General features: G+C 50.6%; 2 protein-coding genes across 11 annotated transcripts in view; one reads left to right on the forward strand and one right to left on the reverse strand.

The window, feature by feature from the left end:
• LOC101270241 (core histone macro-H2A.2) overlaps window positions 1–12,603 on the forward strand; it is a 53,717-nt gene extending 41,114 nt beyond the window's left edge. Inside the window, exons 7-9 of one of the 2 annotated variants that reach the window (XM_004280788.4) lie at window positions 2,393–2,482; window positions 9,377–9,551; window positions 11,799–12,603. In XM_004280788.4, coding sequence (XP_004280836.1) covers window positions 2,393–2,482; window positions 9,377–9,551; window positions 11,799–11,964 — 431 coding nt within the window. In that variant the 3' untranslated portion in view covers window positions 11,965–12,603. The remainder of the gene's footprint in view (window positions 1–2,392; window positions 2,483–9,376; window positions 9,552–11,798) is intronic. The other variant, XM_033407580.2, reaches the window with a different exon arrangement.
• Window positions 1–22,808, reverse strand: part of AIFM2 (apoptosis inducing factor mitochondria associated 2) — a 35,903-nt gene that overhangs the window by 7,064 nt on the left and 6,031 nt on the right. For 4 of the 9 annotated variants that reach the window (XM_033407579.2, XM_033407573.2, XM_033407574.2 and 1 more), the window contains exons 2-8: window positions 21,818–22,011; window positions 21,345–21,460; window positions 19,934–20,053; window positions 19,164–19,256; window positions 17,517–17,625; window positions 16,286–16,438; window positions 14,884–15,084 (exon numbers count right to left, since the gene is read on the reverse strand). In XM_033407579.2, coding sequence (XP_033263470.1) covers window positions 14,884–15,084; window positions 16,286–16,438; window positions 17,517–17,625; window positions 19,164–19,256; window positions 19,934–20,053; window positions 21,345–21,460; window positions 21,818–21,995 — 970 coding nt within the window. In that variant the 5' untranslated portion in view covers window positions 21,996–22,011. The other 5 variants (XM_033407578.2, XM_033407577.2, XM_049697307.1 and 2 more) reach the window with 5 other exon arrangements.

Here is a 22,808-nt window from a genome sequence, read left to right on the forward strand (position 1 = left end):
ACTTCTTCTTTTCCAATTTGTATTCCTTTTATTTCTTTTTCTTCTCTGATTGCTGTGGCTAGGACTTCCAGACTATGTTGAATAAGAGTGGCGAGAGTGGACATCCTTGTCTTGTTCCTGATCTTAGTGGAAAAGCTTTCAGTTTTTCACCCTTGAGTATGATGCTTGCTGTTGGGTTTGTCATATACATTTATATGTTGAGTTAGGTTCCCTCTATGCCCATTTTCTGGAAAGTTTTTATCATAAGTGGGTGTTGAATTTTGTCAAAAGCTTTTTCTGCAACTACTGAGATGATCATATGGTTTTTACCATTCAATTTATTAATACGGTGTATCACATTGACTGACTTGTATATATTGAAGAATCCTTGCATCCCTGGGATAAATCCCATTTGATCATGGTGTATGATCCTTTTAATGTGCTGTTGGATTCTGTTTGCTAGTATTTTGTTCAGGATTTTTGCATCTATGTTCATCAGTGATATTGGTCTATAATTTTCTTTTTTGTGTGATATCTTTTTCTGGTTTTGGTATCAGGGTGATGGTGGCTTCATAGTATGAATTTGGGAGTGTTTCTCCCTCTGCAATTTTTTGGTAGTGTGAGAAGGATCAGTGTTAGCTCTTCTCTAAATGTTTGATAGAATTTGCTTGTGAAGCCATCTGGTCCTGGACTTTTGTTTGTTGGAAGATTTTTAATTATGGTTTCAATTTCGCTACTTGTGATAGGTCTGTTTATATTTTCTAATTCTTCCTGTTTCAGTCTTAGAAAATTGTACCTTTCAAAGAATTTGTCCATTTCTTCATGGTTGTCCATTTTATTGGCATCTAGTTGTTTGTAGTAGTCTCTTATAATCCTTTGTATTTCTGCAGTGTCAGTTGTGATCTCTCCTTTTTCATTTCTAAATTTATTGATTTGCGTCCTCTCCCTTTTATTCTTTTTTTTTTTTTCTTTTTTTTGCGGTACGCGGGCCTCTCACTGCTGTGGCCTCTCCCGTTGCGGAGCACAGGCTCCGGACACGCAGGCTCAGTGCCCATGGCTCACGGGCCCAGCCGCTCCACGGCACGCGGGATCCTCCCGGACCGGGGCACGAACCCGCATCCCCTGCATTGGCAGGCGGACTCCCAACCACTGCGCCACCAGGGAAGCCCTCCCTTTTATTCTTGATGAGTCTGGCTAAGTGTTTATCAATTTTGTTTATCTTCTCAAAGAACCAGCTTTTAGTTTTATTGATCTTTGCTATTGTTTTCTTTGTTTCTATCTCATTTATTTCTGCTCTGACCTTTATGATTTCTTTCCCTCTACTGACTTTGGGTTTTCTTTGTTCTTCTTTCTCTAGTTGCTTTAGGTGTAAGGTTAGACTGTTTATTTGAGATTTTTCTTGTTTCTTGAGGTGAGATTGAACGGCTATAAACTTCCCTCTTAGAACTGCTTTTGCTGTGTCCCATAGGTTTTATGTTGTCACGCTTTCATTGTCATTTGTTTCTATGTATTTTGTTATTTTTTCTTTGATTTCTTCAGTGATCTCTTGGTTATTTAGAAGTGCACTATTTAGCCTCCATGTATTTGTGTTTTTTACATTTTTTTTTCCTGTAATTGATTTCCATTGTGGTCAGAAAAGATGCTTGATACGATTTCAATTTTTAAAAATTTTCCAAGGCTTGATTTGTGACCCAAGATGTGATCTATCCTGGAGAATGTTCCATGTGCACTTGAGAAGACAGTGTATTCTGCCACTTTTGGGTGGAATGTTCTATAAATATCAATTAAATCTATCTGGTCTGTTGTGTCAGTTAAAGCTTCTGTTTCTTAATTTATTTTCTGTTTGGATGCTCTGTACATAGGTATAAGTGGGGTATTAAAGTCCCCTACTATTAATGTGTTACTCTTGATTTCTCCTTTCATGGTTGTTAGCATTTGCCTTATGTATTGAGGTGCTCCTGTGTTGGGTGCATAAACATTTATAATTGTTATATCTTCTTCTTGGGTTGATCCTTTGATCATTATGTAGTGTCCCTCCTTATCTCTTGTGACAGTCTTTATTTTAAAGTCTATTTTATCTGATACTAGTATTGCTAGTATCAGATACTAGCAATATCAATCCAGCTGTGATTAACATTTTGGGGAAGTAACTCCTATGATACATTAGAAGCAATATAAAATAAAATAAAATATTAAATAATTCTTTAAAACAAAAGAGTTTGCTAAAATCGAAGTCCCACTGGACAGAAGCCCAGGGACCCCTGTCACCAGTGACCACTGGCAAACAGGATTTCAATTGCAAAGTTTGATTCCTACTTTCTAAGCAATTTTTTTAAGGCCTAGTAAAACTCTGTCAGTGTAATTAATGACTGAAAAGAGCAACCACAATGGATTTCCATTGTTTCCTTCACAGGTAAGGCCTTGGAAAAGGCTGGGGGGAAAGAGTTCTTGGAAACAGTAAAGGAGCTTCGCAAGTCCCAGGGCCCTTTGGAAGTAGCTGAAGGTAAGTGTGGAATCAGGCCATGTTCCCTGCACAGCCTCACCACCTTCCCCTCCAGCATAACATGCTCCACGCACATTCAGTTTGCAGAGCAAAAGAGGCCATAACCAATCAGGAAGCTATTTTAGCATCTCTCAGATAATTTGAGCAGGCCTGCGTAGATCATTTCGTACACTTTGGGGACTATAAAGTGTCTGGATAGTTCAAGCCAATTTGCATCCCAGCTCACCCCAAAATGGTCTAGAGCAATTGGGTAACTTTGTGTGTGTGTGGTAAATACACATGACAAAATTTACCATTGTAACCTTCAAACATTGTACAATGTGGTGGCATTGAGTACACTCAGTGCTGTTCTCCATCACCACTATCTAGTCCCAGAACTTTTTATCACCTTCTGTGGAAACCCCACACCCATCAAGTAGTCACGTCGTCCCTCCCCCAACCCCTGGCAGCCACTAGTCCGCCTTCTGTTTTGATGGACTTGCCTCTTCTGGATGTTTCATGTAAGTGGAATCGTATAAATATGTGATCTTCTGTGTCTGGCTTCTTTCACTTAAAATGTTTTCAAGGTTCATCCATGTTGTACCGTGTATCAGCACTTCATTCCTTTCTATGACTGAATACTATTCCATTTGTTTATCCATTCATCATTTGGGTTGTTTCCACCTTTGGCTCTTGTGAATACAGCTGCTCTGAACATTTGTGCACAGGTTTTTGTTTGAACGCTTATTTTCAAGAATATTGGGTAACTTTTTGACAGGCGGGCCCAACTTCAGATCCGTGTACCCGCCGACCTCCAGGAACCATCTAGTCAGTGCCAAGTGCTGCCCTGGTGCTGGGGCTCCAAAGACAAATAAAACCCACTCCTGCCCTCAAGCACTGGACAGTCGAGGAGGAGAAAGAGACACACAAGTGGGGCACAGAGAGGGAGCCATGCTCTCTGCTTGGGGGAGTTGGGGAGGCGCCAGGGAGGATATAAGACCTGTGTGTGAGAAGGCTCAGACAGGAGCAGCAGGGAGAAAGAGAGGAATGGCGGTCAGAGATGAGCCTTGCCCTTGGGCTGTGCTAAGGGTCTGGATTTGACCCTATACAGATGAGAGTAGGAGCTGGGGAATGTGATGATCAGATTTGATAGTTAGAAAAGTAATGGGGCTTCCGGTCAAGACAGAACATGAGTCTGCACTTTACAGTCTGCACATACCACTCCCCATACGATGATAGATAGAATTTCCTTTTTAAAATTTTAAGACAGAGCCACACTGAAATATAAAATAAATATCCAGGACTTCCCTGGCGGTCCAGTGGTTAAGATTCCACACTCCCAATGCAGGGAGCACGGGTTCGGTCCCGGGTCAAGGAACTAAAATCCCACGTGCCGCACGGCGTGGCTAAATAAATAAATAAATAAACATCCATGTGGACAGAGAAGAGCTGCAGGCAGCAGCAGCAGGGGGACGTGGAAGCCGCGGGCTGGGCTCCAGGTCTGGTAACATGCAGAGCCATCAGGAGGTCAACTCTTACCTGCTGATGGGAACGGAGTCACCTCACGCTTGGAGGGGACCAGAGCCAGGCTCGCTGCTCAAAGCAAGGGCTGGATGCAACTCCCAAGCTCTTACAGGAAGCCAAGGCTCTGACCGCCACCCAGGGCTATGGCTCGTGTGAACTCTGTTTTCTAGAGTAGCAGAAGGGAGCAGAGAGCCCCTCGCCCAGGCCCAGGGCCACGTGGCCCACTGGCTCAGTGTCTGGATCTACCGCCTCCCCTATATGACCATGAGACAGAGCCCTGAATCATCCTTGTAGGACAGGATCCTAACTGCGGGGGTCTTGCAAACTGCCTGATGGGGTGGGAAGGAGAGAAAAATAGCTTCTCTACATAGAGTGAGAGCCTCCAACACGCTTCTAAACAGTTCCAGAGGCAGAAAATAGGAGGTAGAGAGGCAATATGTGAAAAGATGAAGAGATACAAACTACTACGTGTGAAATAAATAAGCTACAAGGATATATTGTACAACACAGGGAATACAGCCAATGTAGCCAATATTTTATAATAACTTTGAATGAAGTGTAATCTATAAAAGTTTTGAAGCGCACCAGAAACTAACATGTTGTAAATCAACTATCCCTCAATTTAAAAACAACAACAAAAGAAGATCATGGCTGAGAATTTTCCAGAATCAAACCCACGAGTCCTCAGGTTGAAAACACTGAGTATATGAAATCAAAATAAATCCAAATCCTGGCCCATCAGGAATTCCCTGGCAGTCCAGTGGTTAGGACTCCACGCTTCCACTGCCGAGGGCCCGAGCTCAATCCTGAGAAAGATCCTGAAAGCCACGTGGTGTGGCTAAACCAAAAACAAACCCAAAAAAACCACACAAAACCTGGCCCATCGTGGTGACATCTCTAAAGCTGAAAAATCAAGAGAAACCTGAAAAGCAACCCAACGAACCCAACTGGTTCTCCTGACAGCCGGCTCCTCATCAGCAACAAAGGATGCTTGGAGACAGAAAAGAATATCTTCAAAGCACTGAGGGGAAACTGTCAACTAAGAAGTCCATGTATTACTTTGTTATTATTCAACAGGGAGGGTGAAAGATGCAGAATTACAGACATGCAAAAATTGAGAGTCAGAAGCCCTGAGACTCTTGCTGAAAGGACCACAGAGGCCTCACTGGGAGAAACAGAAGTGAATCCAGAAGGAAGGAGAGGGCTGTAGGAAACAAGCAGGAGCTAAGAAATCGGGGCATATCTGTCAGCTCTAAGTATCCATGGCCCTGGGGCCAAACAGTGGTAGCTCCCTGGGAAGAAGGGATTGGTGAGGGTGAATCTGGAAAAGGGGAGACAGTTCATCAGGGTCTGACACCATATTTCATTTAATTTCAAAACACCATCCGTTGTAAGATATGCCCTTATTGTAAGAAAGAATAAATTTCCAAGATGGAGTGTCCAGTAGGAGACCCCACACAAAGCCAGGACACATTCAGTTTAAGAGCTAGCAAGACATGAACTACCATGCAGAAAGGGCAGCAAGTACCTTTTTTTTTCTTAATAAATTTATTTACTTATTTTTGGCTGTGTTAGGTCTTCATTGCTGGGCGCAGGCTTTCTCTAGTTGTGGCGAGCAGGGGCTACTCTTCCTTGCTGTGCGCAGGCTTCTCATTGCGGTGGCTTCTCTTGTTGCAGAGCATGGGCTCTAAGCACGCGGGCTTCAGTAGTTGTGGCTTGCGTGCTCTAGAGCGCAGGCTCAGTAGCTATGGCGCACAGGCTTAGTTGCTCCGTGGCATGTGGGATCTTCCTGGACCAGGGCTTGAACCCATGTCCCCTGCATCGGCAGGTGGATTCTTAACCACTGTGCCACCAGGGAAGCCCCAAGTACCTGTCTTGACCTTGGCATTGGGTGGACAGAGGGGGACAAAAAACCTCACTAGGGAACTTGAACCACAAGCTGGTACTCCTGTGGATTTGCAGCTGAATCCACTGTGGCCCAAAAACTTCAATCAGGAAAGTTAGTGGGACATGACCTGGGTATGGTAGGGTCCCCAGGTGACACAGAAGCAAATGCAACTTCCCTCTGGAAGAACTCATCTCAGTCCAAGCCCACAGCCATTGTAAAATGCATCCTGATTCCAGCCAGGAAGGTGGATGGGACAGGGGTGGGAGGTGGCGGTAGAAATGAAGCAGATGGGCCTGGAATGAGACAAGTCAGAGGAAACCGACAGGTGGTGCCGGCGACAGAGATGGAGAAAGGGGAATCAGGCTTTGGGAGTGAATGATGATTTTCTTGGGCACAGGTTGGACCTGGGGCACCAGCAATGTCACTGGTAAGCAGGGGGTGAAAACTGAGGACGAAAATGGTTTGCAGATGGCTGTTTAAAAGCCAGGGTCAAGCACGTCGGGCAGCAGAGAGAAGAGCACCGGGCCTCGGCGGGCAGGGGGAAGAGGGGCTGTTGCAGGAACCTGAGACAGGAGGAAAAGCACAGTGTCGCGGAGACCAAGGATTAGCAGCAGCAGCTTCCCAGCCAGACAAGAGGCCACCCTGCAGTCCCCTTCGCTGTGGTGACCCTGAGAAGGTGGGCTCGCCTGAGGAAAGGTTCTGGAGGCCCTTTGCAGCTGCACTGCCATCCTCAGAGCATGGTCCTCACCAGGTGACATCACATCACATAAAGAGTATTAGCAGATGCTTCTACCAAATATCAGTGTCCCAAGCCCTGAGATCACTTGACCTTGACCTTGGCACCTGTAAAGAACACTATAAATTCTTACAACTACAAGCCAAGGTTTCCATTTCCAGTTGCCATGGAAATACTTTGTTTTAGGCTGATATGCTATCATGGACTACCTTCAAAATCTAGTGTAAATAGCGGGCGTCAGAAGGATGAGAAGGCGTGCCATTTTTTTCCTGATTAAATGTTTGACTTAACATTGCTGTTAGTGGTATATTCCTCTTATTTAAAATGACTTTAGGGCTTCCCTGGTGGCGCAGTGGTTAAGAATCTGCCTGCCAATACAGGGGACACGGGTTCAAGCCCTGGTCCAGGAAGATCCCACATGCCACGAAGCAACTAAGCCCATGCGCCACAACTACTGAGCCTGCCCTCTAGAGCCTGTGAGCCACAGCTACTGAGCCCGCATGCCACAACTCCTGAAGCCCGTGCGCCTAGAGCCCATGCTCTGCAACAAGAGAAGCCACTTCAATGAGAAGCCTGCGCACGGCAAGGAAGAGTAGCCCCTGCTCACTGCAACTAGAGAAAGCCCACGCGCAGCAACGAAGACCCAATGCAGCCAAAAATAAAATAAATAAATTTATTTAAAAAAATAAACTGACTTTAACATTAAAAAGAATACCATTCAAGGGCTTCCCTGGTGGTCCAGTAGGTAGGACTCCACACTCCCAATGCATAGGTTCCGGGTTCGATCCCTGGTCAGGGAACTAGATCCCACGTGCCACAACTAAGACCCGGCACAGCCAAATAAACAAATAAATATTAAAAAAAAAAAAAAAGAATACCATTCAGCTGGTAACATGATCATTACCCGGTGTGTAAAGAGCTGGAATCTCTCCAGCACATGAGAGCAGTAAGGGCCTCAGGGAATTTGCCGCAAGCAGGAAGGGCCCATCCCCAGGGTACTGGGTTCCCTTGGACTACAAGGCCGACAGGGACGTTCCGTTTCTGGTGTGCAAATGTACAAGGTCATAGAGTCAACCAGTCATACCCACTGCCTCCTCAGTATTTATATTGACTGATTCCTTCACTCACTCATTCACTAATCAGATGGTTGGCGCCAGCTGGGCACTGGGAAGGCGAGGCGTTCACAGCCGTAGCTGACAGGCGGGGGACGCCCCTTGCATCTGTCTCCACCAGCCCTGGCATGTGCAGTCACAGCCTCTCCAGCACTGTGGGCGTCACTAGGAAACACGGCTCACATGCTGGGCGGGCATCATATATTTCAAATAAGTCTTTCAAACCAACCCCACACACTGCCCTAAAACAGACACACGTACATTTGTTACAAACACAGCCCGTAGCGGCCACAGCCTGCCTGAACTCCCCCAGGCTCCCAGAGCCTGGCCACTGCGGGAGGGTTGGGGACCTTTGCTACACCCGGCTCCTTGAATGGCACAGAGCCCCAGCTCCACAAGGTGGGCAGCTTAGGGGCAAGCAGCATGTGGGGTCAGAGTGGCCAGTGGATCAGGCCCAGCCCCCTCTCCAGGGATCAACGGCCACAGGGACTTCCCGGGTGTTCCTCGTTATCAGCTCTGTCACTGATGGGAAATAGGTTTGGGGGTGGGGTGAAAAATAAAAGTAGGGAGTATGAACTGAAATTATGAGACAAGGCAGGCATAATCCAATTTCACAACCCGCTGTGAACACTTGCTCCCTGTAGGCTCCTCAGGTATGTAGAGATGATCGAAAGGGCAGTCCCTGTCTGAGGATGCGTACAACCCAGTAGATCGGTTCTAAATTTATGGAGGGTCCTCAAATCACCAAGCGCAAGGCCTGCATCAGACCTACCAAGTCAGGATCTCAGACGGGGCAAGAAGGGAGGGCTTGTCCATTTTTAAAAAGCCGTTGCATTGGTTTCCAATCGCTGCTCTAACAAATTAGCACAAACTTGGTAGCAACAAACAACACAAGTGTACTGTGTTAGCGTTCTGGAGTCAGAAGTCCACAATGAGTCTTTTTTTTTTTATAACCTTTATTTTTTTAGGCAGTTTTCTCGTCTGTTTGTTTTGGCCATGCTGCGCAGCTTGCAGGACCTTAGTTCCCCGACCAGGGATTGAACCCACGCCCTCGGCACAGTCCTAACCACTGGACCGCTAGGGAATTCCCCACAATGAGTCTTAAGAAGCCAAAATCGAGGTGCTGGCAGGGCTGGTTCCTTCTTAGAGCAGCCGTCCCTTGCCTGTTCCGGCTTCTAGGCTCCTGCATTCCTTGGCTCCTGGATGCATCACTCCAACTCCTGTTCCTTCATCACAGCACCTTCTCCTACCTTTGACTTCCCTGCCTCCCTCTTATTAGAACCTGTGTGATTACACTTAGGGCTCAACTGGAGAGTCCAGGGTAAACTTCTCATCTCACAATCCTTCACTTAATCACACCAGCAAAGACCCTTTTGCCATGTAAGGAAACATTCACAATTTCCAGGGATCAGAGACGATTCCACTGTGTACCTTTGATTAGGAGTCACCTAACCAGGAGGCAGACCATGTGAGAGTGTGTGACATGCTGTCACATCAGCTTTCAGTGTGTTTACCCAAAGCTTGTGCCAACTGTCAAAAGCAATTCTGATACGGCTCCTACTCTCCTAAGAGGGACACAGGCAATTGAGCCTAACCCCCTGGCTTAAGGTGAAGACGTAGGAAATAACCTGTGGCATTTCTCTGTCGTGTCCCAGCCGCCGTCAGCCAGTCCAGCGGACTTGCAGCCAAATTCGTCATCCACTGTCACATCCCTCAGTGGGGCTCCGACAAATGTGAAGAACAGCTTGAAGAGACCATCAAAAACTGCCTGTCGGCAGCAGAGGACAAGAAGCTGAAGTCGGTGGCGTTCCCGCCCTTCCCCAGCGGCAGGTAAGATGTTCTCCTCCAGGGGTGTGGCAAGGGTGCTGGGTCCGCTTGTCCAGCCTTCTCGGTGGGGACCAGCTGCTCCCTGACTTGGTCACATCCAGTCTGGCCATCCCAGAGGACGTGACCAAGGGCTGCCAGCACAGCCAAGCACGTTGACCAGGCGATAGAGCAAGAGACGCAGTTTCCATCCTTCAAAATGCAGGGAGAGGGCTTCCCTGGTGGCGCAGTGGTTGAGAGTCCGCCTGCCGATGCAGGAGACATGGGTTCGGGCCCCGGTCCGGGAAGATCCCACATGCCGCGGAGTGGCTGGGCCCGTGAGCCATGGCCGCTGAGCCTGTGCGTCCGGAGCCTGTGCTCCGCAACGGGAGAGGCCACAACAGTGAGAGGCCCGTGTACTGCAATAAAAAAAAAATTAAAAAAAAAAAAATGCAGGGATAAAGCCCATTCTGGGAGGAGCAGGAGGCAGAGTTCTCTTCTGAGAGCCTTCTGAGAGCCACGTTCCTGCCAGCTATCCCAGTCTAGAGCACTGGATCCGAAACACCAGGCTCAAAGGCACTTGCTCCTCCAAGTGTGGTCCACAGACCAGCAGCGGAGAGCCCACGGGGTTAGGATGCCAATCGCAGAATCCCCAGGGGATTCCGGTGCTGCTCTGGGGCTGGGAGAGCCTCGAGGCTGAGGCTGGAGAAGTGAAAGGCTCTCAGCAAGGGCTTGCTTTTAGGGGTTGGAGAAATGATTGCTCTAATTGCCACAGACCCCGACTGGGCATGGGAGCAGTATTTCAGGTAAATAATGAGGCTGTCTGCCCTCACGTGTAGCAGGGCCTCTCCCCTCACGCTCACAGCCAGTGTGAGTTATTGCTTTAATTTTGAACACCCTTTCTCCTGAGAAGCCCCTCTGTAGCGCAGATATGATTTGCACTCTGAAGACATTCTGTTACAGCCGAGTCACAGGAAGGCGAAGAAGGAAGGAATGAGGCCTAGCTTCCTGCCGTAATCCTATCTCAACCTGAGCAGGCAGCGCTGGGTCTCCACAGCCTGGCCTGGAGGCACTGCGGGTTGAATTCTTTGCATAGCTGGGCCCACGTGCCGAGATGTTCTGGGCTTGGGACGGGGCAGCCGAGTGAGAAGAATTCTTATTAGGCGGGCCAATCCTGGACCCGCCCAAGGGGCTTGGTGGCTGACCCCAAATGATCAGGGGTGTCACAATGGCTGCGTCCCTGGCGCACAGCTCCACCATGGCATTCTGGGGCTTTTGGGGCCCTGCTCAGAATCGTCACTGCTCAAATTACATTGGCACGTCCACACAGGTTAGCGAGAGGAACACGAAATGCATGAAACAGGAATTAATGAAGATTTACTTTTGAGCATACATTATTGCCCTTTAATAAACAATCTGTTCAGCATGTAAACCAGTTTTGAGGGAACTAATAAAACCTATATTGCCTTTTTTTTTTTTTTGCCGTGCTGCGAGGCTTATGGGATCTTAGTTCCCTGACCAGGGATTGAACCCACGCCCTCGGCACTGAAAGTATGCAGTCCTAACCACTGGAACGCCAGCGAATTCCCTATATTGGCTTTTTTTTTCTTTTTCCTTCCTTTTTGCGGTACGCGGGCCTCTCACTGCTGTGGCCTCTCCCATTGCGGAGCACAGGCTCCGGACGCGCAGGCTCAGCGGCCATGGCTCACGGGCCCAGCCGCTCCGCGGCATGTGGGATCTTCCCAGACTGGGGCACAAACCCGTGTCCCCTGCATCGGCAGGCGGACTCTCAACCACTGCGCAACCAGGGAAGCCCTATATTGGCTTTTTAAAATGCTGAGTTGGTAGGGGTTTTTTGTTTGTTTGTTTTTAACTTTTATTTTATATTGGAGTATAGTTGATTAACAATGTTGTGTTAGTTGAGTTGGTAGTTTTTAAAGCTCAGCTGGACTTGAGTCAGGCCACATAGATTCAAACACAGGCCACTGCTCACCAGCCAGCCCTAAAACCATTGTGCCACTCTGAGCCAGTGTGGCATATGTGAAGTGGGGACAGTGTGCCCTGTCTGTCCCCCTCCTGGGCTGTCCCTCTTCTGAGGTGAAAGGGGATCATGCGTGGACCAGCCTGCACACGGTGAGACCCCGAGAGATAGGAACAAGGACCTGGTGCCAAGATGAGAAGGAACCACATTGCCCCTACCCCGGGCTGAGGGCAGAGTTACTCCATGGGTCCCAGGACCAAAGTGATGTCAGCTCTTCTCTTTCTTTGGCACAGAAACTGCTTCCCCAAACAGACGGCAGCCCAGGTGACCCTCAAAGCCATCTCGGCCCACTTCGACGACTCGAGCGCATCCTCACTGAAGAACGTCTACTTCCTGCTCTTCGACAGCGAGAGCATCGGCATCTATGTGCAGGAGATGGCCAAGCTTGATGCCAAGTAGCCGCCCCGCGCCCACTGGTGGCCACCGCGCTCACCATCCGGAATCAGAAGGATCAAAGTCACAGGAGCTGGGTTTTATCTTTTAAAAGGAGAGAGGAAGGGTGACGGCAGGGGAGCGGAGGGCAGCTGAAAGGGAAGTGGGTGGCAGAGGCTGCGGGAGCAGGTCCTGCCCACGGGAAGAGCCCTCTGCATTTTATATTCTCGTTAAAAAGAGCCTCAGTCTGTAATTAACCAGGTCTCCACCAGGGGTTTCTTTCCATGTGTTTTCTTCCTGTTGTTTTAGAACTTTTTTAAAAAAACAGACTTCGTTTTAGATTTATAGCATTGACTTTTACACACTCACATACACAAAATCCTTTCAAAATTCTTAAAATCTTCTGTTTCTCCTTTTTTGCAAGGGAAGAGGGCAAAGAAGTGACTTGGGCTTTGTTGGCTGTCTGTATTCAGTGATGGAGAGAAGAAAATTAGAAAGGCATCTTACTGGTGCTTTTCTTTCTGTTTTAGTGCCCCTACCCTTACCCCTATAATATCTGTAACTACTCCTAGAAAGATTTTGCTTCAGGCTTTTGTTTTGTTTTGTTTTTTTTAAAGAAAAAGAAAATGAAAGGAAAAAAAAATAAAAGATCCAGTGTCTTTCTTACAACATACTCTTTTATTGTAACATCTTGCTCAGTCTGGAGAACTGTGTCCCTATGGGTGGAAACTTAAGAATGTTATAAATAGAACCAGGCCTATCACTATGGAGCTGAGACTCCCACCATGCTAGGCCCCAGGTCAGATGGCACGGAATGGCTTGTGTTTCTCAGGCAACAGGTCCCACTTCCAGAAGGGGAGCCTGGTTGGCTGTGGTCCACGGGAATGGAGGACTGGGTGAAGCCTCCCTGGGGTGGCCATCCTTTGGGACAAAGGCACAGTCTCACTTAGGCCTGGGCAACAAAATGGAACAGACCTGGGCCACAGCCCAGACAGGACAGACCAAGAACCCTCGTGAGGGTGGTATCCTAAGAATTCTGGCCAAGTACCCAGAGGTTACCATTAAAAGTGGGCAGGGGGCTTCCCTGGTGGCGCAGTGGTTGAGAGTCTGCCTGCCGATGCAGGGGACACGGGTTCGTGCCCCGGTCCGGGAAGATCCCACATGCCGCGGAGCGGCTGGGCCCGTGAGCCATGGCCGCTGAGCCTGCGCATCCGGAGCCTGTGCTCCGCAACGAGAGAGGCCACAACAGTGAGAGGCCCGCATACTGCAAAAAAAAAAAAAAAAGTGGGCAGGGAGGGGTAGGGTGGGCTGGGGCAGGGCCTGAATTTATTCAGATGAACTCATCAACAACTTCTGCCTTAGAGATCTTGCCCATGTGGTCCAAAATAGGTTTATCCTGATTAGAAGTCCTCTCCCAAACAGAGGAGTCATTTTTATACCTTAACATAATTGGTGGCAGGCATTATTGCCACATGGCTACACCTCCAGATAAGTGACATTGGGGTTGACCAAGAAACAAGAAGCACAGAACTGCAAAGGTTCCCACAGGGTACCCCTGCCCCAGCATTGGCTGGAGTTTTGTCACTTACAAATTTGCCTAAGACAGTAGCCTGGAAGCATGCAGGGGTTCACCTACTGAAACCTCCTCTGCTCCCTGAATGTTAGCAGGATGGCGACCCACCCGACGGTCACGCTAGCTTGGCTGTCTTTCTTTAAACACCCCCAGCAGCTGGCAGGCCAGGTTTCTGTCTTAACCCGTTAGCTTTATAAAAAAACTCTCTCCATTAGGATGGACTCACCAGGAGGGAAATTTTATCTAACGCTTCTTAAATACAACCTATGGTATATAATCAGGATCTAAAAATAGAAATATAGAAAGATTCATGAAGAGTAAAGACGGTAGGGTCTAACAGTTTAAAATTAAGCTCCAATTAACAACCTGAGTGTTGCAGGATGTTATAGGCTTCCCCACCTCCTAATGTGATGGGAGAGGTTGGGATGTAGGCCATCTCTCCACCCCAGTCCCCCTTCCTTAGCTGGTCTCCTTGTGCAGGCCCTCCTTCCTGCCCTTACAGACAGGGAGACCCTTCCTGCCACCAGGATACTGAGCTCTCGCCCATACTCTGAGAGCTCTGAAGGCCACACACCATGTGCACGCGCGCGCGCACACACACACACACACACACACACACACACACACCCAAGAGGAGGCTGGGGTAGAGAAGGTGGGCTGTGCCCTCCCCAGGACCAAGTGAACCATTCAGCCAGCAGACCTTTGAAACAGAAAGACTCCTTTAAGGGTGTCTTTTTCTTTTAACACCAATATCCCTCTCTCTCTCTCCCAGTTTTTGGTTTTGTCTAAGTTGTGTTTCTGGTCAGTACATCACTGACATCTTACTCCAGGAAAAGAGCTTTTGCCCTTTGGCATTTGTCAAGCGGGTACCATTTGTCAAGAAATCTGATCGCCGGGCGGTGACAGTACCTATCTCCCGCCCAGCCTCCCCATCAGGGTGGAGACTGCCGCATGGTTTTCCAGCTCGTGGAGACCAACAGGTCCCGGCTCTTGGCCAGCCGAACCATGAGCCGCCCCACGTAGAAGCCACTGATCTGGCCCACGCCGTCATTTCTCCCCATGGCCAGGAGGAACGTCAGCGAACCTGTGAAGCAGAGCCGTGCGCTAAACTAGAATCCTGCTCACCATCCATGGGCCTGCAACTCCCAGGGCACAGACCCTTCCCGGGGCCTTCAGTGTCAGGGCAGGGAAATGCGTAAGGCCTTCAGGAACGTGCGCAAGTCCCTGACATACTTTCCTAGAGCTCTGGGCGAGGTTTCTGTCCCCAGCTTTGAGAGTGTGTTCTAGCGGTCAGGCATCGTAAAGCCCACAAAGGCTTCACCGTTTCTAACCCCGACTCTCTTAAAACTGTGCCGCGTGGGGAGCTTCCTGACCTGGCTTGTAGGCTTTGAGGGGCCTCTGTTTCATGGAGTTGACGATGTTGGCCACGGCGACACTGGCGTGGAGGCTGGCGTGATAGGCCATCTTGGGCTCCCTCACATCGGCGCAGTCACCGATGGCGTAGATGTGGCTGTAGCCCTCCACCTGGAGGTACTCGTTCACTCTCAGAGCGCCGTCGCTGGCCAGCTGATCACCTGCGAGAAAACCAGCCCGAAACCAAGATCCTGAGCTGCCTCAAGAAGTGGCCACCGGAACACAGTGAGGATGGGCTGTGGTGCCGGTCCAGCTACCCTCCAAAGGCACATCCTCAAGAGGCAAACCTCCTGTCTGGTTTACTTCTGCCTGAAGTCCCCCCCTCAGAACTCTTCCTGCAAAGGCGAGGTGACTATTTTGGGGTGGAAACTGGTCAGAAAGACCAGCAAGTGTCATTTCATATAACGCACATGACTCTTTGTAAGTTACCACGATTGACAATGACTCACTTATGATGATTAAGTTACACCCTAGCCCAGTCTTGGATTTCCTTTTCAATGTGGATCAGATTTTTTTAAATAAATGCAGGGCTTTAATAGATGATAAACTTTTCTTTTTAAGGGACTTAAAAGAATTTACCTTTGAAAACATACCATTAGGACCATTAGGTGTTAAGTCCTGGGATCTCTGTATATTATAAGTCCCCGATCCCAGCCCTACACATGGCCTGGACTAGCTTCCTTCTGGGATTGGATAATTCTTTCCTGCCAGACACACAGCAGGAGCTTCTTGTCCAGGAAAGGTATCTGGCAGTAAATGATGGGGACCTGGGGACATGGCCACCTCGGGGCCTGAGAAGGAGCCACTGAGCCTCCAGCTCACAGATGGAGCCATGGGTCCAGCTCCCCCCACCTCCAGTTAGCTCAATAGGTCAATATTCAGCTTTACGCACGGAGGCCTCATTACCCCCCTCTCCCCATGATCGTTTCCAAGCTCAAGTGGCAAACGTCTGGGTCAGGGTTTGGGGAGAGCAGCACACCTGTGAACAGAGAAAGGCCTGACCCTGGAATTTCCTCTGCATTGGTGTTCCAAGGAAAGTAACAGAAAAATAGATCTTTTTCTTCCTTCTGAAACCTGTTCCCATCTCTCACCACTAGGGGGTGGGATCCGATTTTGGAAGATTCTGGTCACTTTGGCCACCCTGGCCTCAATCACCATCAACACAGCTGAGGAAAGCCCAGCAAGAGTGGCCCTGAACCTAAATTTAAAGTCTGAAGAGACCGAATGAGCTGTTGAGACTGGGGCTGGGGGTGGGAGGGTGGAGTGCCAGTTCCTCGGGGGAGAGGCCTGCAGGGCCTTCTCGGGGGGCTGGAGGGGGAGGAGGCAGCCTGGGGAGGAGTCACGGCCCGGCCTCCCACTTACCAAACGCGCTGCGGTAGGCCGAACTGTTGATCTTGATACCGCTGCAGGCGATCACCAGGTTGGCGGCCACCTCCGTGCCTTTGTCCGTCTGCACCGTGATGTGCTCGCGATGCTTGTTGAGAGGCAGCGCCTCCAGGTTGCTCACCCGCTCACCTGTCAGGGGAGGCCCGTGACCAGGAGGCTGGCAGAGGGCAGGCACGCCACCGAGGCGGGGGCCCAAGCCAGGGCTGGCCTGGGGGCTGGAGACCGGTCCGCTCCGCCACCCCAAGAAGCACAATCTGGACATTTGGCCCCAAGGGATCCGATGGAAAGCAAGTTCCAAGAAGCAATTTGGGGAAGTGAGGCTGAGTTTCCCAAGAGGTTCTGGGAAAAGCTATTTGAGGAAGACCTCAACCACGCCTCCCTGAATGTCCACTCCTAACCAGGAAAGATGAGCCCTCTGGGCTCACCACCGACAGGGGTAAGCAAGGGAAGTCCAGGGCCGGCCCACTCTCCTCACTGCCTGGAAGTGCAGGCGGGCAGAGGGCTGCACAGCCACTTCTGCAGAGCCCAGGAGCCGGGAGGGCTCTCAGAGAGCAGACACCTCGCCCGCCCTGCAAAAGGTGAGAGTGTCGGGCCCGTGAACTGGGGGGCGGGGGTCACACTCCCGGGAGAGAGCCCCACTCTAACACGCTGGGTAGGTCTCTTCCCTTCAGCTCTGGACAGAAGCCACGCTCTCCACCAGCCTCAAAATACAAACCCAAAACACCTATTCTCTCCACTAAAGAGATATCATAATTCAGGTCAAATCTTTTGTATGATTTTTTTTTTTTTTTTTTGGCCTCACCACACAGCATATAGAATCTCAGTTCCCTGATCAGGAATCGAACTCGCGCCCCCTGCGTTGGAAGCACAGAGTCTTAACCACTGGACCGCCAGGGAAGTCCCTTTTATATGACTTTTTAAACCATTCAACAAATGGGTACCACCTGTACTGTATCCAAAGCAACAGCCAGGACAGTGCTGCCTTCATGACAGGAAAATCCCGTAAGTACCGGGGCCTCTGCCCTGCCTGGGGACGGACACACCTCCAGCTGGACGACAAGGCTGCACAGGCTCTGCAGCCCCACCTCAGGACACAGAGAGCCTGGGGTCGAGCGCGGCCACGCTCAGGCTGTGAGCAGGGACCAAGCCTCAGCCAAGTCTCACCAGGCCAGGGAGAGGGGCAGGGCAGGAGGGGCCTGACACATACTCAGCAGCAGCTGCACGCCTTTCCGGAGCAGGATCTCCTTCACTTCCTGCCGGACACAGGGCAGGAGCTCCTTGTCTGCGAGGGCCATTCGGGAGTGAATGAGAGTGACCTGGGGACAAACCACCACAGGGCAGAGAGGGAGCCACTGAGTCTCCTGCTCACACAAAGAGGCTTGAAAACACATCAGCCTGTCTCTCCCACCTCCTCCCCAACTTCCAGTTTACAGGTGAGGAAACGGAGGGCCCAGAGAAGTACTCTGCCCACTGCTAGAACCAGTTAATGGTGAGCTGGGCTGGAGCCCACATCTCCCAGGGTAGGATTTTTTCCGACGTGCCAATGCTTCACAGCACACACCTCACCGAGGACCACGTGGAAAATGATTTTCAAGCATCCTTGGGCACTTATACAGTCTATATATAAGCCATCGACATTCTAACTGTAAATCAGGCTGACATTTACATTAAGGCTGGTTCTAAAACTGGTGCTTCCAGGCACGTCTACTTGCTGTCTGGGTCAGCAGTGAAGTGCAAGGGAGCCCGCAGTGATGTTCCAAGCTTGAGCTGTGAAATCAGACTGCCTGGGTTGAAATCCCATCTCAGATACCCACTCAGTCACCTCCTGAAGACCCAGTAAGATGGATCACAGTCCTACTCGGGAATATTGTAATGATGAAACGAGAAAGTAAGTGTAAAGCACGTAACTCAGCACATAGCGACTCTTTAATAAAGGGTGGCTACTGTTACTCTTATTTGTCTATTAGTTATAAACATTTGGGAATTATACTGAGTTATTTACTACTTCAGACCAGTCCTTACCCCATAAATCAAAATTAATAAACTTCTGCATGAACCACCCATAATAATTTCCAATAATTTGTCAGAGAATAGCCATATAATTAAATTAGCCCATATTTATCTTACTTTTCAAAACCAACCTGCCTTTCCCTAGGGAAAAAGAACCAGACACAGGCTCCACGTGGCTCCCAGAAGCTGATCTGGCATCAGCTGCAGGCAAGCCGTTGCCTCACGGACCCATAACTGCCCATCATCACTGAGCCCCAGGCTGAGCCTCCACAGCCTGCTTCCTTCCTCTCCAGGATGCCGGCAGGGTCTCCATCCCTTTATCACTAAAAAGAGGCAGTGCTGGCCAGTCCTTCCCCAGCATGGGCTGTGAGGTGTACACTTCGGGGTCCCCCTACGTGCTGTCTAGGGCAAGGGCTACTGTCCCTTAAAGACCAAAAGGCTGTGCTTGCTCCAGACAAGACACCGATGAGGGTGCCTTTGATCAAGCTGGTTGTTAGCAAAAAGAGGTCATCAAAAGTCTACGTTTCTATTGCAAAGGCCACATTACTGCAGGGGACGTGGGAGTTAACCTTTCATAATGTATCCCCCCAGGGCATGGTCCTCCGGGTTGGCCCAGAGGGCAGAACCCTTCACTGAACTAGGATGCACCCTGGCTCTCCAGGTAAAATTCCCAGCAGAATGGGACTTTAGGGGGTCCCCCAGTGCAGAGAGCAGGAGACAGGAAACACACGCTCCCACTTTATGGTAACGAGGCACCCCTCCCAGGCCCTGAGCAAATTCTGATGTTCATCAGACAAAAAAGAAGCCCGCCTCCGAGAGTTCAAGGCCAAGGCCACTGGCCCACCTCTTTCTCAGGGTATTCTGTTTTAATCTCTGCTGCCATCTCCACTCCCGCAGAGCCTCCTCCGATCACCACGATGGACTGTGCGCACTGGACCTGGAGGAGGAGGAAATGTTAAGGTGCGCCCTCAAATCTGCCCTGCCTCGGGGTCCGCCTGGGGAGTGGGTTCCTTGGCCAAAGGAGTGTAGAGAACCTTTTCCAAGTTCAGGGTCCAAATGTGCTGCCTCGGGGCCAGCTCTTGCTGGGTGTCTCCCAGCATTTCTCACTCAACTATCACTACCTGCCCAGCTTGCAGGTGACCCGGATCTGCCTGAGTTCCAGGCCGGGTTCCTAACCTCCACTCTTACGTCTGCTCATGACTGTGCCAGAGGTTCCCCAGGCCTCTCAGCAGCTGTGCAGAGAGGGAAAGACCCGGCCTTGGTCACACAGCTGTAGGACCTTCTCTGGGTCCCCACACCTCATCTGTTCAGTGGGGACAGACCCATTCCACCCACCTCTCCAGATCCCCGTGAGAAGTGACTGACAGCATGGATCCAAGCCCGCTCTATAATATAAACACAAGCCCCGTGCAAACAGGAGCCAATCGCCACATGAGCAGGTCCAAAGGTCTCCCAGGAGCCTCTTCCTGGTAACTCTCCATCTCTACAGCGCCACTGCAGCCCCGGGGGCTCCTTGCTGCAGCCCCGGGCATCCCCACAGCTGTCCCACTCTCCCAGGGCCCCCCACCCCCGGCTCTGCCTCACTGTCCTGCCGCCAGGCAGCAGGCAGCTCACCTGCGTCACCATGTCCTCATAGGCCTGGATGGCCATCTGCTGGCTGGACACCTGGTTAAACTTGCCTGGGAAGAGCCCAGTGCTGCCCGTGGCCAGGATGAGATATGTGAAGGACAGGGCCTGGGAGGGGCAAGGGAAAGAATGGTGAGGGCAGACCTGGGCTCCTGCATCCAACCCCAGGCTCCACCAGGCAAGCAGCGCCAGGGGGAGAGGCCTCCTGCGGGGGAGCAAAACCATCACTGGTTAGACCAAGGGATGGTGCTAGCACCCAGGAAATACCCAAGGAGGCAGAGCTTACCGCCTGCTGGACCGCCCACCATCAAACAGGACGGGAGGGGAGAGCTCCCCACAGCAGCGGGGCAGGTGAGCAGGCAACAGGAAATGGCTCGTGGGGAAGAAGCAGGATTCCAGCTTCCAGTGTGGAGTTAGTTTAGAATCTCCCTATTATTACCATTATTTTAGAAAAAACTTCCCCTTATCCTGGCCAACAAAAACAAAGTGGGGGGGGGAGCGGATATCCTGTTTGGAGCCTAAATATATAAAACTGACAAACCCAGAGCGGCTCTGATGGAAGGGGGACTGGAGGGTCTGTATCCCACTCAGACCCCACTACCCCCGTGGAGGCCCGAGATGCCCGCATGGACCCAAAGCCACAGGATAAGGACGTTCTCAGTAACCTTGCCAACTGGAGATTCTACAGCCTCAAAATCGATTCAAGGAAGATTGATTTATTCACACGAAACCACACTCACTGAGGACAGGAATTGGAGCCCCTTTGTACAGTCCCCCTTAGCTCTGACTAGAGTAGAGGGCCGGGCTGGAGGGTACCCTCAGCATGGCGGGTGGGCTGCTGGCAGCTTGCTGACGGAGCTCTGGTCCCACAAGGATACAACAGGCACCGTGCTTACCCCAGGGCTGAGGGACACAAACTTCGGGAAGAAAACCTCTGCCCCCCCGGGCGATGTGGGATTGTGGTGCCTACCCTTTGATTCCAGACAGTGAGGGGGCCCCTGGGCTGGGACCCTGGCTTTCAGAGTGAGGGCTCTGGGGCAAAGCTGCCTGGGTCCAAATCCTGGCTGAGTTTCTCCAGCTGTGGGGTCTTGGGCAAGCCTCTTAACCTCTGGGTGCACCGAGGCTACTCCACCTCCCTCACAGGGTCACAGTGGGCGTTAAAGGGGATCACGTGAGGCTTAAAACAGTGCCCGGCATACAGGGAAGGCTCTGCACCACTCTCCTGTGGCTGCTGGGGCCCAGCCTTTGCTCAGGAGGCATCTACTATCTGCCAGGCACCAGGAGGGCATGGGGGGGGCCTTGCCCCTAAGGAGACGGGCCCAGGTGTCCTCCCACCAGCAGCCACATCCCAGGGGCCCCCTGAAGCCAGCTAAGGATGGCCAGCCCCCGCTGGGTTCACCTCGCCGTCCTCCAGCAGCACCGTCTGATTCTTCAGGTCTATCTCAACCACCAGGCCCTGCCGGAAGTTTTCCTTGAAGGTCACCAAGTAGGAAATGAATGTCTTTTTGGCAAACCCTGGGGAACGGACAGAGAGGAGGTCACGGTGTAAAACTGGGCTGCCCACAGGAGGCCAGAATAACTCAGAACATTTCCAGAGCTGCATGCCAACAGGGGCCCCTTGGTTAAACAGCCCCTGGGTACCCACTACCCCCTAAAGCGCCAGTCTGGGCCCCAGGTCCTCGGAGAAGCTCTCGCTCTGACTTCTGGGGCCTTGGTATGGTAGCTGCTTAAGGCCAGGGACCTTAAGATTCCCCGGAATTTGTCTAATGGTGGAATTTAGGCACCTTGCCCTAAAGGGAGAAAACCACCCTGTGATCCACAGTGGTGACAAGACCACGGTCACAAAGAAAGCCCCAGAGAAGAGACCATTACCACTCTCCACGGAGGCCCGGAGGGCTGCCACGTTGTGGTGGAAGGAGTCCTTCATGTCCACCAGCACGAAGGGGATGTTCAGCACCTGCAGTTGGCTGGCGGCCGCGATGCCGCCAAAGCCCCCGCCCACGATCACCACATGCGCGGCTCCCACGTCCATGGAGACCTGGGACCCCATCTCGGACCAGGTGCTGCTGGGGTAGGAGGAGAGACCACATCAGATTCAGGGGGCTCGAGGGCTGGGTGGGCAGAGGTGGGTCCATATCAAGAATGGCCTCAAATGCCAAGACTTGATCTTTTAAAAGTATGTAATCACCTTTTATGAAATTCCATTTTTTGTAAAATTTGAATTAAATTCCAAAGGAATAAGGAGTATCCTAATTCCATCTCATCCGCTCAACCACCCAGTTCCCTTCTCCAAGGCATCTACTGTTACCAAGTTTACATGAATCCTTCCAGAGATATTCTGTGCACCTACAATCATGATTATTGTTTTTGCACACGTTAAACAACTGTTTTTGCACTCTTTTTTACTCGTAAATATATTTGTTCACTCAACAGTACAAATTAATGGACCTCCTGCTCTTTGACATGTTCTGTGCTATGGATGCCGTCGTCAGAGAGACAGACAGACAGATATGGTCTCAGCCCTTGTAAAGGCAGGGTTTCAGACTCAAAGGGCCAGATGGATGATGTAGCTGTGGGAAGCTGGGCAGGTGCACAGTAACCAGAAACGGTGGGTACACCTCTGGGGAATTGGTAAGCACAGGTCACATTAAAAGAACTAAACAAAATTATTTAAGCACACCACTAAGCAAACACTGAGACCAGATTCCACCCAGCTCACACGTCACCAGCTTCAGCCCCAGGTCTGAGGAGATCACTTAGCCAGTTATGACAATCAGCCTGCAAAACAGGATGCAATGGGACTAAGGCCATGACAGTGCGGTGGGGAGGAGGGGCCTGCTGTGGGCAGGTGGTCCCCTGAGCA

The sequence above is a fragment of the Orcinus orca genome, chromosome 14, assembly GCF_937001465.1.
Source record: "Orcinus orca chromosome 14, mOrcOrc1.1, whole genome shotgun sequence".
NCBI lineage: Eukaryota > Metazoa > Chordata > Mammalia > Artiodactyla > Delphinidae > Orcinus > Orcinus orca.